At 40.3% G+C, this 16,196-nt stretch overlaps 1 protein-coding gene across 1 annotated transcript; it reads left to right on the top strand.

The window, feature by feature from the left end:
• The first annotated feature begins 11,591 nt into the window (after nt 1–11,591).
• LOC149274370 (keratin, type I cytoskeletal 42-like) lies at nt 11,592–15,901 on the top strand. Its single transcript, XM_089505607.1, has 7 exons — nt 11,592–11,686; nt 13,301–13,457; nt 13,584–13,745; nt 14,023–14,148; nt 14,592–14,812; nt 15,511–15,536; nt 15,879–15,901. The coding sequence occupies exons 1-7, from the start codon at nt 11,592–11,594 to the stop codon at nt 15,899–15,901; spliced, it is 810 nt and encodes a 269-aa protein (XP_089361733.1).
• Nucleotides 15,902–16,196: the final 295 nt, after the last annotated feature.

Below are 16,196 nucleotides of genomic sequence, written 5' to 3'. Positions count from 1 at the left end.
GGAATCCACTGCTGGTTCCAGAATTGTTGAGGTTCTCATCCACTCAATGGGCCATCAGAAGTAACTTCATGCAGTGAACAACTCTGGAACACAAGTTGTGTGTCCTGTATTGTGTTTGTAGTGTCTTTCTTTTCCTGTCTAAAGTTTTGTATCTCCTTCTTTCCTTAACTAAGATGGATTATGGCAAGTGATAAACGAGAATGCGATATCATTAGTTTGCAAGTACCAGCGACCAACTACAATACCAGTTGCTTCTATCATTGTGTTATGTTTTTGTTTGACCTTATACTGCTTGAAAATCCCATGGAACGAAGGAATTTTATTTCATTATAGCATTAAGAGCATCTGATGAGTACATGCCCATCCACATTAGACATGATAGGCGCCATTTTGACTGTGACCTGTATGGACTGTATTGTCAAATTCTGCTCTCTCTTTGTCTTTGTTTTCTTCCATTGTCTTATTTTTTTTGAAAAATAAACTTTTACTCTGTCTAATGCAAAAGAATGTTGTGTTTGCGTATTTTAGAGAAATTCACCAGGGAATAATAATTGGGAAGGAATGGTTATATAGTGATGTGCGGTATTTTACTCCAAAGGGAGCATCAGATTAATCGCTCCCTCCCTGGGGCGCTGGGCTAGCATATTTAACCTCTGGGCACTGGGGGCAGCATTTGGCCACGCCCACTCTCCACCCAGATTATACCCACCTCCCAACCCTTACAGGATAGCCCCGCCCCTAATGTCAACCAACCAAGGCCAAACTCTGGACAGTCCTTGCACTTTAAGACCACATTTTATATTTGCACAGCGTATGGGCACATATACATGTGCATATGGGGCATTGTCAGCCAGGGGCCCGCTGGGCATTTGTCTGGTGTGCCAGGCGGTCAGTCCGGGCCTGCAGCCAACCCTGGGGAATTCTGCTGCCCCCGATTTTATGCTTTCTCTGCTATGTATTTTCTTATTATGAGAATCTCATATTTCAGACACATGCGCAAAAAAACCCACTATCAATGATTTTTTTTTTTTTACAGATGTGTATATCATAAGCCATATTTTTGATGAATAAAATAAGGAAATATTAGTAAATATTAGCTCATTTAAATAGTGGTTCCCAACCCAGTCTTCACTAACAGCGCAGGATTTAGCGCCTGCAGAGAAACTGATAACTCGCTGATATTTGGGGGTCTGCACAGATTAAAAAAAAAGATAACAGATGGTGATCTGATGATATACGCACTTGGCAATGTTAGCGCATCTTTTTATTACACTCGCACTACTTTATCATTTTATTTTTGCCGATCTGGTTGTTTAGTTTTACCTAATTCACACTATTTATTTTTTTGAGTATTAACACTGAAAAATAAATGGTTTTTATATGGAACTGGACTGGTTAAATCTCTGTAAGTGCCTATTACATACACTGAGTGCACATACTCTATTGGTGTTTTATCAATATATATTCCGTTTTGGGCATTTAATGCATATGGATCTTAATATATGTCTTTATATTTGTTACTGGTTTCTTTTAACCCCTTAATGACAAAGCCCGTATATGTACAGGCTCAAAATGCATTGTTTTCAGTGGGTTTAGGGACCGGCCATTGTCCTTAAGGGGTTAACACAAAATGCATGCTCATTAATTATGCTACATGTGTTGCCAGATTGGATTGGTCTTTTGATTGGCTGTCCGCATATTGATCTGTGCTACTTAAGCTCTTACTTTTGAATGTGTGGTTAACTTGAAAAAGACCTCATTGTGAGGTCTTCTTCTTCTTCTTCAATAAAATCTGCCCAATGCTGGAACCCTTGAGTGCCCGGAGCCTTTATTTACCTATTCAAAATTCATGTGAAAGATTTGATTGACCCATAGTTGACTTTGGGTCTAATATAACCCTTTGTAGTCCATGCAGGATAGAGTATGGAGTCCTGGCTGCCCCATCTAACAGTCCCAGACTGGCCATCTGGCACACCTTAAATAAAGGTCTACTTAGCAGACATTAGTTGTACCTGGGGTTAGGCAAATAAAATGATAATGTTATTGATAGGAAAAAAATAAACAATAGAATCATTTTTTTTTGTTTGTTTTTGCAATGCTAAAAAAGCAACAAAATATAAAATAAAGTATAAAAAAAAACATAAATAAAATGAGTTATAACAGTTTTGTTGGGTTTGCTTTTTACCTCCCCCATAGCTGGTGTCAGTAAATAAGAAACATAAAATTTGATGATGATATGTAGTCTGCCCATTTTTCCTGAAGTTGTTGGTTTTGTCTTAGATCCAGGAGCCATATATCTGTCCTGTGAATGTTTATATTTCCTCACTAGCACTGATTTTACGCATTTATTATAACACGCCAACTGTCCCATGAGCACCGGAAGAGCTCATTTACCTGCTTATTCACAAAGCTTCTGTGTATTTTCAGTATGTCTAATAGTTATGATACTATCAGTGCCATAACTCTGAGGTCACAATTGTGAGAATGTCCTAAGTAAACCCAGACAACATTCCCAAGAGTCAAGTTGTGGTTTTGTATAAAGGAAAACACTGCGCACGCTGATTTACAAAAAACAAATATATAGTTTATTACGCCATTTTTTGGGTCAAGATGGCATTGGGGCTTATTTTTATTTTGTAAAATGGTAACAAAATTCGTTGGCTGATGACCACATTTATTCCCACTCTCGGGTTTTCCTTCAGTCTCTCATGCTCTCTGAGTGCCTCCCTACCTTGTCTGCCGACTACTTCCGCATTCGCAGCTCCGCTTCCGTGTCTGGCATCTTCTTGCTCTGCATCTTCTTGTTCTCCTCTCTTCTATCTTCTTTTATCTCTCTTCTTTCTTCTTTTTTCTTCATCCGCTTCTCTGCAGGCCAAAACCTCCTGGCTGTCACGGACTGGTTCCAAACAGATGACGGATAGGACCCAGCGCGCCCAAAGATTGTATGCAGGAGTTACGGTGCAGTAGTGGAGTTAGACAGGGCCTGGTTGCAGGGCGACCACACTCACCCAGGTGTTGAGCACCTAGGGTTGTGCAACCAAACACCAGCGCCCTGATATAGCAGCGGATGAAGTCCAGAACAAAGTCAAATCCTGCAGGCACCCTGGAACAGGCATGAAACATATCACTAGAATCACGTGCAGGATGCTGCAGCCTGGGAGTATGGAAGCTAAGCAAAGGATATAGCAGAAACATAACAAGCAAGGGACAGGGAGACCAGGCACGAAACATAACCAGACAAGATATACATGTTACAGGGCACAACAGTGAACAAGACAGGACACCCCGCTGCCGGGGATACAGGACAGGACACCCCGCTGCCGGGGATACAGGACAGGACACCCCGCTGCTGGGGATACAGGACAGGACAGGACACCCCGCTGCCGGAGATACAGGACAGGACACACATAAATACAGGAACTAGCCTAGGACTGTTTGATAACTATTGGAGATTCCGTCACATCTTATGGCCATAGTATGCTTAGCCCACCACTACGCCAAAGTACTCCAATGACGGTGGGTCCTAACGCTAAGCCCTGGTGACAGTGGTACGAAACAAACCAAACATGAAATCCAAACACATAGCACTGAGACGTACCTTAGACTGCAGACTGAGACAAACAGAACACACAGGTGGGGCGCACCTTATAAAGGAAACAGAGCTGAAGCAGAAGCAAGGTGTAAGGCACCTACCTTAAGTGGCTCCCGGACGTCCTCTTCTCCCTCCCGGTTGAAACGCCGGCACCGTTCGCTGGAGTATGAAGCAGCCGCTTCATGCATATTTATGAGGCTGACCGCCGACTGGATTCCGCTGCGTCGCTATGGCGACGCAGGACGCGATCACGTCCCAGACGTCGGGGAACGCCCCCCCGGGCTATTTAAACTTCTCTCTCAGTGTGTCCAGTGCTCAGTTATATTGATCCCTTCTGTATATTGTGAGCTCCCCAGCGTGTATATTTACTTCTCTCGTTATCCCGGTATCCGACCCTGGTCTGCTAAATGGCTCTCGTGTTATCTCTGGCTTCCTGACTCTGGCTCTCCCTGCAACGTTGTGTACCTCTGGCATCCTGACCCTGGCTATCCATACCGACTACGTGTACCTCTGGCTTCCTGACCCTGGCTATCTAAACGGTTCCTGTGTATCTCTGACGTCCCGACCCTGGTCTGCTAAACGGCTTCTCTCTGACCACTCGTGCTTACAGTTCACTGCCAAGTGCCCTGTTAACCTCACCAGGCCCCTTGTGTGTGTTCTGTTTCTGAGCAAGTGTGTTCCAGTCCTGCATTTCAGATTCCTCCTGGTAAGACGTACCTCACAGAAGGAATGGAAGAGCTGAACAGAGCAAAAGGAAATCTAGGAATGGATCGAAGCAAAACAGGGAAACTGAAGCAAGACAGATATGCAGCTCCGCAGCCTGGGCAGAACGTGACACTGGCAAACTTCCACCAAAATGGCGGATACCAAAATTCCACCAAAGTGTCTCGCGGTGGCTTAAAGTTATGCAAGACCATTGATTTATTCTTTGTTTAATTTACTGAACAACATAAATGGAGTGGAAGCAACTTATTATGTCTTAGAAAGACCCAAACCTGGTGAAGACTCAAGCTGTCTCTACAAAATGCTTAGTTAATGCAGTGAGATTTGATTTCTTACTTATACCTTAATGTTTCTGAAAGTTTACTGAACTTTCGAAACATATTAGTACTGAAAGCAGTTACACGTAGCTATGCCGGCCATAAGAAGAGATTTTTAAAACACTGTAATTGCAGGGTGTGAATACACTTTGATCACGTTGATGTATCATGAATAACTTGAGATGACCATCCTCAACGTCCAATGAACTTGCTCATTAATTACACGTCTGACACTTGTTTTAAGGCAGAATTCGATACATGAGGTTGACGCTTATAAATTATCCATAAAAGTGACTTCATTTTATCGGCTTTGCTCTTTATAAAAGGCCAGATCCTACACAACATTTGTGTTTCGCTTGCCGAACAGCAGTTTTTTACGCCACTGGTATCAGAGCAAAAGTAAAACCACGGGTAAAAACCACGGGTAAAAAAACCACGGGTAAAAAACCACGGGTAAAAAAACACGGGTAAAGAAACCACGGGTAAAAAAACCACGGGTTAAAAAAACCACGTGTATAGCACGGGTAAAAATCCACGGGTAAAAAAAACTACGGGTAAAAAAAACCACGGGTAAAACAAACGGGTAAAAAAAACCATGGGTAAAAAAAACACGGGTAAAAAAAACCACGTGTATGGCACGGGTAAAAATCCACGGGTAAAAAAAAACCACGGGTAAAAAAACCACGGGTAAAAAAACACGGGTAAAAAAACCCACGTGTATGACACGGGTAAAAAAACACGGGTAAAAAAAACACGGGTAAAAAAAACACGGGTACAACATTTGTGTTTCGCTTGCCGAACAGCAGTTTTTTACGGCACTGGTATCAGAGCAAAAGTAAAACCACGGGTAAAAAAAACCCGGGTAAAAAACCACGGGTATGACACGGGTAAAAAACCACGGGTAAAAAAACCACGGGTAAAAAACACGGGTAAAAAAACCACGTGTATGATGGGTAAAAAACCACGGGTAAAAAAACCACGGGTAAAAAAAAACCACGGGTAAAACACGGGTTAAAAAACCACGGGTAAAAAAAAACACGGGTTTGACACGGGTAAAAAAAACACGGGTAAAAAACCATTGGTAAAAAAACCACGGGTAAAAAAAACACACGGGTAAAAAAATCACGGGTACAAAAAACCACGGGTTAAAAAACCACGGGTTAAAAAAACCACGGGTAAAACAAACCACGGGTAAAACAAGACCAGGAGAATATTTTTTCAATATGTTCTTAGGGTGACTTTAAACATCTTAAGGAATCCATGTAGTTAAAACTGCGGACTCCTTGCTGACTATATACATATATACCATCTGTGCAGTGGCGTCTCCAGCTTTCATATTTAGGGGGGTCACATGGGGGGCCAGGGACCAAAGTAGGGGGGCAAATTAAAAAACGGTACATATACACTATGTATATATACACACACGTTAGACGTGCATTTTTAACTACTTAATATGCACTTATCTCTTTGAAGTAAAGACCGTGATTGAAATATGATTTCAAAATAACAGCTAAACTGGCAGTTATTTCTCATTCTTTAATATTAGCCCCTGCTGACAATATATATAAATATTAGACCCTGCTGCCAATATATTTTATAGTGAAAAAATTGGACCCTACCCAAGCATTTCCTTGGGCCCCGCTCAACGCTTCCTTGCATGCAATCACTCCCACCGCTACCATACAAAAAAATAAATATTTCCCACACTGACTGCAGATCAGGGGAAGACCGCGAGAGTCAGTCCTGCACCGTTACATTGAGAGGTCCTCGCCCCTGTAATCATCCCCAGAGTCCCTTTGTCCCCTCATTCACTAAACCATACCGCTCTTTTACTTACACCCTGTAGTTCAGGTATAGATCAAATAAACAACACATGGAAACAGCACATGCAACTGAATGAGATTAAAAAAAACCTTGTATTTGCAGGTATACATAAATAATGTATGGAAACATAGCATTGCAGGTATAAACCAACAGAACACACAAACCCAGCATTGCAGGTATATATCAACTGGAAATTACATATAAACTCTGCATTAAAGGTATAGATAAAACCCCCTAAATTACAGGAATAGATCACTGGTCACAAACCCCAAAGACAACCCTGGTGTCCACACTGCCCAAATAGAACCTGACCAGCACCCAAATTACACATTGTGTCAACTTTGTCCCCAAACAGCTGAACGTACGCCATGTTTGTCCCATAAACACCTCTCCCTCCTAATCTATCCTATCTACCCCCTCTCCCTCCCAATCTATCCTATCTACCCCCTCTCCCTCCCAATCTATCCTATCTACCCCCTCTCCCTCCCAATCTATCCTATCTCCCTGCATATGTATGAATAAGTAAAGAACACGGGTAAAAAAAACACGGGTACAAAAACACAGGTAAAAAAAACCACGGGTTAAAAAAACCACGAGTAAAAAAAACCACGGGTATGACACGGGTAAAAAAACCACGGGTAAAAAACCACGGGTAAAAAACCACGGGTAAAAAAAACACGGGTAAAAAAAACACGGGTAAAAAAACACGGGTAAAAAAACCACGGGTAAAAAAAACACGGGTAAAAAAACACGGGTAAAAAAACACGGGTAAAAAAAACACGGGTACAAAAACACAGGTAAAAAAAACCACGGGTTCAAAAAACCACGGGTAAAAAAAACCACGGGTAAAAAAAACCACGGGTATGACACGGATAAAAAAACCACGGGTAAAAAAACCACGGGTAAAAAAAACCATGGGTAAAAAACCACGGGAAAAAACCACGGGTAAAAACCACGGGTAAAAAACCACGGGTAAAAAAACCACGGGTAAAAAAACACGGGTAAAAAACCACGGGTATGACACGGGTAAAAAAAACCACGGGTAAAGAACCACGGGTAAAAATCCACGGGTAAAAAAACACGGGTAAAAACCACGGGTAAAAAAAACGGGTAAAAAAACCTCGGGTAAAAAAAACCACGGGTAAAAAAAACAGGTAAAAAAAAACGGGTAAAAAAAACACGGGTAAAAAAACCGGGTAAAAAAACCTCGGGTAAAAAAACCACGGGTAAAAAAACACAGGTAAAAAAAAAAGGGTAAAAAAAACACGGGTAAAAAAAACACTAGTATAATACGGGTAAAAAACCACAGGTAAAAAAAACCACGGGTTAAAAAAAACACGGGTTTGACACGGGTAAAAAACCACGGGCAAAAAAACTACGGGTAAAAAAAACACGGGTAAAAAAATCACGGGTACAAAAAACCACGGGTTAAAAAACCACGGGTTAAAAAAACCACGGGTAAAACAAACCACGGGTAAAACAAGACCAGGAGAATGTTTTTTCAATATGTTCTTAGGGTGACTTTAAACATCTTAAGGAATCCATGTAGTTAAAACTGCGGACTCCTTGCTGACTATATACATATATACCATCTGTGCAGTGGCGTCTCCAGCTTTCATATTTAGGGGGGTCACATGGGGGGCCAGGGACCAAAGTAGGGGGGCAAATTAAAAAACGGTACATATACACTATGTATATATACACACACGTTAGACGTGCATTTTTAACTACATAATATGCACTTATCTCTTTGAAGTAAAGACCGTGATTGGAATATGATTTCAAAATAACAGCTAAACTGGCAGTTATTTCTCATTCTTTAATATTAGTCCCTGCTGACAATATATATAAATATTAGAACCTGCTGCCGATATATAGAAATATTACACCCTGCTTCTGATATATATTAATATTAACCCCTGCTGCGGATATATATTGATATTAGCCCCTGCTGCGGATATATACTTATATTATACCCTGCTGCTGACATACATAAAAATTATACCCTGCTGCCGATATATATTAATATTTGACCCTGCTACCATTATATATTAATATTAGCCCCTACTGCCAATATATATTATTAGTCCCTGCAGCCAATATATATAAAATTAGCCACTGCAGCCAATATATATTAATATTAGCCCCTGCTGCCGATATATATATAAATACTAGACCCTGCTGCCAATATGAATATAAATACTAGACCCTGCTGCCAATAAATATTAATATTAGCCCCTGCTGCCAATATATGTTAATATTAGCTCCTGCTGCCAATATATATTAGCCCCTGCTGTCGATATATATTAATATTAGCCCCTGCTGCTGATATATATTAATATTGGACCCTGCTGCCGATATATATAGTATTAGTCCCTGCTTCCTATATATATATTAATATTAGCCCCTGCAGCCAATATATATTAATATTAGACCCTGTTGCCAGTATATAAATAAATATTAGCCCCTGCTGCCAAAACATATAAATATTTGCCCCTGCTGCCAATATATATATAAATATTAGACCCTGCTGCCAATATATTTTATAGTGAAAAAATTGGACCCTACCCAAGCATTTCCTTGGGCCCCGCTCAACGCTTCCTTGCATGCAATCACTCCCTCCGCTACCATACAAAAAAAAAAATATTTCCCACACTGACTGCAGATCAGGGGAAGACCGCGAGTAATCATCCCCAGAGTCCCTTTGTCCCCTCATTCACTAAACCATACCGCTCTTTTACTTACACCCTGTAGTTCAGGTATAGATCAAATAAACAACACATGGAAACAGCACATGCAACTGAATGAGATTAAAAAAAACCTTGTATTTGCAGGTATACATAAATAATGTATGGAAACATAGCATTGCAGGTATAAACCAACAGAACACACAAACCCAGCATTGCAGGTATATATCAACTGGAAATTACATATAAACTCTGCATTAAAGGTATAGATAAAACCCCCTAAATTACAGGAATAGATCACTGGTCACACGCCCCAAAGACAACCCTGGTGTCCACACTGCCCACATAGAACCTGACCAGCGCCCAAATTACACATTGTGTCAACTTTGTCCCCAAACAGCTGAACGTACGCCATGTTTGTCCCATAAACACCTCTCCCTCCTAATCTATCCTATCTACCCCCTCTCCCTCCCAATCTATCCTATCTACCCCCTCTCCCTCCCAATCTATCCTATCTCCCTGCATATGTATGAATAAGTAAAGAACACGGGTAAAAAAAACACGGGTACAAAAACACAGGTAAAAAAACCCATGGGTTAAAAAAACCACGGGTAAAAAAAACCACGGGTATGACACGGGTAAAAAAACCACGGGTAAAAAACCACGGGTAAAAAAAAAACAACGGGTAAAAAAAACCATGGGTAAAAAACCACGGGAAAAAACCACGGGTAAAAACCACGGGTAAAAAGACCACGGGTAAAAAACCACGGGTAAAAAAAAAACAACGGGTAAAAAAAACCATGGGTAAAAAACCACGGGAAAAAACCACGGGTAAAAAACACGGGTAAAAAGACCACGGGTAAAAAAAACACGGGTAAAAAAACACGGGTAAAAAAACACGGGTAAAAAACCACGGGTAAAAAAACCACGGGTAAAAAAACCACGGGTATGACACGGGTAAAAAAAACCACGGGTAAAGAACCACGGGTAAAAATCCACGGGTAAAAAAACACGGGTAAAAACCACGGGTAAAAAAACCGGGTAAAAAAACCTCGGGTAAAAAAAACCACGGGTATGACACGGGTAAAAAAACCACGGGTAAAAAAACAGGTTAAAAAAACGGGTAAAAAAACGGGTAAAAAAACGGGTAAAAAAACAGGTTAAAAAAACGGGTAAAAAAACGGGTAAAAAAAACACGGGTGAAAAAAACACTAGTATAATACGGGTAAAAAAACACGGGTTTGACACGGGTAAAAAACCACGGGCAAAAAAACCACGGGTAAAAAAAACCACGGGTTTGACACGGGTAAAAAAAACTGGGGTAAAAAACCATGGGTAAAAAAACCACGGGTAAAAAAAACCACGGGTAAAACAAACCACGGGTAAAACAAGACCAGGAGAATGTTTTTTCAATACGTTCTTAGGGTGACTTTAAACATCTTAAGGAATCCATGTAGTTAAAACTGCGGACTCCTTGCTGACTATATACATATATACCATCTGTGCAGTGGCGTCTCCAGCTTTCATATTTAGGGGGGTCACATGGGGGGCCAGGGACCAAAGTAGGGGGGCAAATAAAAAAACGGTACATATACACTCAGCACTGAAGGTTTAGATCAAATAATCAACACATGGAAACAGCACTGCAGGTATTGATCAACTGAATAAGACATGCAAATACTATATTTGCAGGTAAACATAAATAATGTATGGAAACATAGCAGATACAGATCAACAGAATAACACAAAACCCAGCTTTGCAGGTATAAATCAATTGGAAATTACATATAAACTCTGCATTAAAGGTATAGATAAAACCCCCTAAATTACAGGAATAGATCACTGGTCACACACCCCAAAGACAACCCTGGTGTCCACACTGCCCACATAGAACCTGACCAGCACCCAAATTACACATTGTGTCAACTTTGTCCCCAAACAGCTGAACGTACGCCATGTTTGTCCCATAAACACCTCTCCCTCCTAATCTATCCTATCTACCCCCTCTCCCTCCCAATCTATCCTATCTACCCCCTCTCCCTCCCAATCTATCCTATCTACCCCCTCTCCCTCCCAATCTATCCTATCTCCCTGCATATGTATGAATAAGTAAAGAACACGGGTAAAAAAAACACGGGTACAAAAACACAGGTAAAAAAAACCACGGGTTAAAAAAACCACGGGTAAAAAAAACCACGGGTATGACACGGGTAAAAAAACCACGGGTAAAAAACCACGGGTAAAAAACCACGGGTAAAAAAAAACCACGGGTAAAAAAACCCATGGGTAAAAAACCACAGGAAAAAAACACGGGTAAAAAAAACACGGGTAAAAAAACACGGGTAAAAAAAACGGGTAAAAAAACACGGGTAAAAAAAACACGGGTACAAAAACACAGGTAAAAAAAACCACGGGTTCAAAAAACCACGGGTAAAAAAAACCACGGGTATGACACGGATAAAAAAACCACGGGTAAAAAAACCACGGGTAAAAAAAACCATGGGTAAAAAACCACGGGAAAAAACCACGGGTAAAAACCACGGGTAAAAAACCACGGGTAAAAAAACCACGGGTAAAAAAACACGGGTAAAAAAAACAGGGGTACAAAAACACAGGTAAAAAAAACCCACGGGTTCAAAAAACCACGGGTAAAAAAAACCACGGGTATGACACGGGTAAAAAAACCATGGGTAAAAAACCACGGGTAAAAAACCACGGGTAAAAACACCACGGGTAAAAAAACACGGGTAAAAAAAACACGGGTAAAAAAACGCAGGTAAAAAAAACATGGGTAAAAAAAACACGGGTAAAAAAACCATGGGTAAAAAACCACGGGTAAAAAACCACGGGTAAAAAACCACGGGCAAAAAAACCACGGGTAAAAAAAACCACGTGTAGGACACGGGTAAAAAAACCACGGGTAAAAAACCACGGGTAAAAAAACCCACGGGTATGACACGGGTAAAAAAAAACACGGGTAAAAAACCATCAACTCATAAACACCTCTCCCTCCTAATCTATCCTATTTACCCCCTCTCCCTCCCAATCTATCCTATCTACCCCCTCTCCCTCCCAATCTATCCTATCTACCCCCTCTCCCTCCCAATCTATCCTATCTACCCCCTCTCCCTCCCAATCTATCCTATCTCCCTGCATATGTATGAATAAGTAAAGAACACAGAGTGTACGAGGGGTCTGGCACGGGTAAAAAAAACACGGGTACAAAAACAGAGGTAAAAAAACCCACGGGTTAAAAAAACCACTGGTAAAAAAAACACGGGTATGGCACGGGTAAAAAAAACACGGGTAAAAAACCACGGGTAAAAAAAAACACGGGTAAAAAAACCATGGGTTAAAAAACCATGGGTTAAAAAAACACGGGTATAAAAAACCACGGGTTAAAAAACCACGGGTAAAAACCACAGGAAAAAAAACCCATGGGTATGACACGGGTAAAAAAAAACACGGGTAAAAAAACACGGGAAAAAAAACACGGGTAAAAAAACCACGGGTAAAAAAAACCACGTGTATGGCACGGGTAAAAAACCACGGGTAAAAAAACCACGGGTAAAAAAAAACCACGGGTAAAACAAACACGGGTAAAAAAACCACGGGTAAAAAAACACGGGTAAAAAAACACGGGTAAAAAAAAACACGTGTATGACACGGGTAAAAAACCACGGGTAAAAAAACCACGGGTAAAAAAAAACACTGGTAAAACACACGGGTAAAAAAAACACGGGTAAAAAAACACGGGTATGACACGGGTAAAAAACCACGGTTAAAAAAACCACGGGTAAAAAAAAACACGGGTTTGACACCACAAAACAAAATTGCTTAACTGCAGTAACATCATCCCAGGAAAATGCCATTTTACCCAATATACTTAATTCCAGAGAAAGTAGAAATATATTTGTGCCTTACCTTGATCATAGGTCCACTCGATGGCCACAAGATTACAAGCAGCTGTAAGAGTTTTTTTTATATAGAACTCAACCCATTTATAAACCAGCAGGTTTTGTTGCATTGCAATCTACATTTATTGGACATCTACTACCTAGCAGTCTGTGGTTGAAAATGGCCTTCAACATTGCCAAGGTTGTCACATTTAAGAGCAATGGTTTCTGGTTAGTCATCCCATATCATTGTCTACCCAGGTATGAGATGGAAGTCAGCTTGAGGACCAGTGTGGAGTCCGATATCTTTGGCTTACGCAGAGCCCTTGAACAGCTTAATGGAGAGTTGCAGGCCTTAGCAGCGGAAGTTCAATGTCTCCAACAGGAAATCCAACAACTGAAGAATAACCATCAGGAGGTAACATAGGGATATGGCTTTCATTTTTCATCTTGGTTTAATGACGTTTTAAGACAATGGAGGGAGTGAAAAATGTATTAAAGCTAGATTTTATGGAGATTATATCTCTCTTTTATCACCATGAAGGAGGTGAACGCTCTGCAAGCCCAGTTGGGCGCCAGAGTCAACGTGGAAATGAATGCCGCTCCATCCGTTGATCTGAACAGAGTCTTGTCTGAAGTCAGAGAAGAGTATGAGAACCTGATGGAGAGGAACCTGAGGGAGGTCGAGAACATTGTCAGGCAAAGGGTAACCCAACATCTTTCTGATGGTTTTCTAGACTATTACTCAGTTCTTAACTTGTAAAACCAAAAAAATATTTTTATAATTTTTTTGTTATAAACCTGAACTGTATAACATTACTAAGTGCATATACATTTTACACAAAATTATGTTTTTCAAATGAATTGCTTTAGCTTAAGAATTCATCATATAGCTATTCAGTTTTCTCATATTTAAATAGAGCAATAATGCCATGTTTTTCCATAAAAAAATATGAAAAATATTCCTTGGCTTTTCCTTGCAGACCGCCGAATTAGATCTTGAAGTATCTTCTGGAGCCGAACAACTGCAGTCGGTCAACAATGAGCTCATTGATCTGAAACGTTCAGCACAGACCTTGGAGATAGAACTGCAGAGTCAGCTAAGTCTGGTACGTCGGCTTTGGCAGGATTTATTTATTCAGATACATTTTATGCAATTAAAATTAGACAAGCAATTATTTTATCTATTTTTATACCTTCTTTATAATCTTCTTTTGTATTTACAAAGCAAGGCCCTACCAGATGAGCTAAGCCAACGCCTTGGGCAATGAGCTACTTGGGTTCCCATCCTATCCTATCCTAGTTTGCCTAGAACACTTGAAACCTTAGGGCCAGTCCTGTTCATGAATATACCTTTGGTCCACCAACTCAATAGAGGAGGCATATTCATGACGTTAGAATGACCAGACTACAAACCAAAGGCTCTCTAAGATAACAAATAAAATATACCCACCACTCCACACGTATTAGAATAAATTATAAAGAACCAAAGCTCATAAAAGTCATGAACTATCTTACCAGTTTGCTTAACCCTATTTTCATCTCATCATAGAAATCAGCTCTTGAAGGCACCTTAGCAGAGAAGGAAGCCACCTTTGGGTCCCAGCTCTCCCAGTTACAAGGCTTGATCGATAACGTTGAAGCTCAGCTGGCACAGATCAGATCTGACCTGGAACGACAGAACTACAAATACCAGCTTCTCATGGACCAGAAGACTCATCTAGAGAAAGAAATTGCCACCTACAGACGTCTCATAGATGGGCATAACATCCAGTACGTAGAACAAATTATGACAGATCATTTTTTTTCCCCCCGGTCATGTTAACAAGATCTACTTTTAACTGTAAGAACAAGCTAATCACCCCGGTGTGGAGAATATTTAGATAACTTTTTGATATATATATATATATATATATATATATATATATAGTAACATAGTAATTTAGATTGAAGAAAGACGTAAGTCCATCAAGTTCAACCCTTCACCTATCCTTCCTTTGGGTGACATTTCCGGCTTTATTATTTTGTTACCCAATTAACTGTTGCCAGTTGTCCCATGAAAACAAATATAAAAGAATACAATCAAAGTATACAAATGGGAGATGGGTCTTCTTGGTCTTTAGCATTCAGAGCATATAGGTGAGACTTTAAGGTCGCAATGATTCGTGTCCCCCCTATCAGAATATGGAGGCTACAGATCACCAATCATGGTATTTTGCCACTATATTGCATTAAATATATATAAATAAATATACTACTAAGGCCTGTAATGTAGTTCCCATTGGCATATTCTTGCCCTCTGCTGCGTAACATGGAGCTAATTGGGCAATTAGGCTCATTATAGTGTTGCTGCTCAATGGGGCATCATTTTTTAGCCCTGACATAGGCTTAGGGGATGCTGAAGATTTGCACACAGGGATCTGATGTGATAAATTAACATAATTATTATACTCCTTTCTGTTTTTCTACAGTTTTTCAGGACACAACGCTTCAGAAGGTAAACGAGTGTCTATAATGCTTCTCAATCCATCTAGTTCCCTGACACAGAATAAATACCAAAGCACCATAAGGATACCCCAAAAAGAATCCAAACTAGGACCCCCATCTTTACAGCCTTTTTATTAAGTTCATTAAGAAGGAGCCATTGTATACGGTACGCATGGCGTTATGATTCATGTCCCTCAGAAAAAGATTTAGGCTTTCCGTAAAAGTTCCATTTTAAAGCTTATCCTATGAACCCAAAATAGAGTAAGAACATTCCAGTACCGTAGATGAACACTATAGATGTCCCTACATGTATTTTGTGATTCTCATTGTATCTACATCTCCTTTTTTCTAGTGTCTCATCACAAGACCTGTTAAGGAATCCACTGCTGGTTCCAGAATTGTTGAGGTTCTCGTCCACTCAATGGGCCATCAGAAGTAACTTCATGCAGTGAACAACTCTGGAACACAAGTTGTGTGTCCTGTATTGTGTTTGTAGTGTCTTTCTTTTCCCGTCTAAAGTTTTGTATCGCCTTCTTTCCTTAACTAAGATGGATTATGGCAAGTGATAAACGAGAATGCGATATCATTAGTACCAGCGACCAACTACAATACCAGTTGCTCCTATCATTGTGTTATGTCATTTTGTTTGACCCTATACTGCTTGAAAATC

The sequence above is a fragment of the Sceloporus occidentalis genome, unplaced genomic scaffold (assembly GCF_023333645.1).
Source record: "Sceloporus occidentalis isolate IW3139 unplaced genomic scaffold, rSceOcc1.0.p SCAF_335, whole genome shotgun sequence".
Taxonomy (NCBI): Eukaryota; Metazoa; Chordata; class Lepidosauria; order Squamata; family Phrynosomatidae; genus Sceloporus; species Sceloporus occidentalis.
Note: the sequence above shows the minus strand (reverse complement) of the source record. Positions and strands in the feature narration are given on the sequence as shown.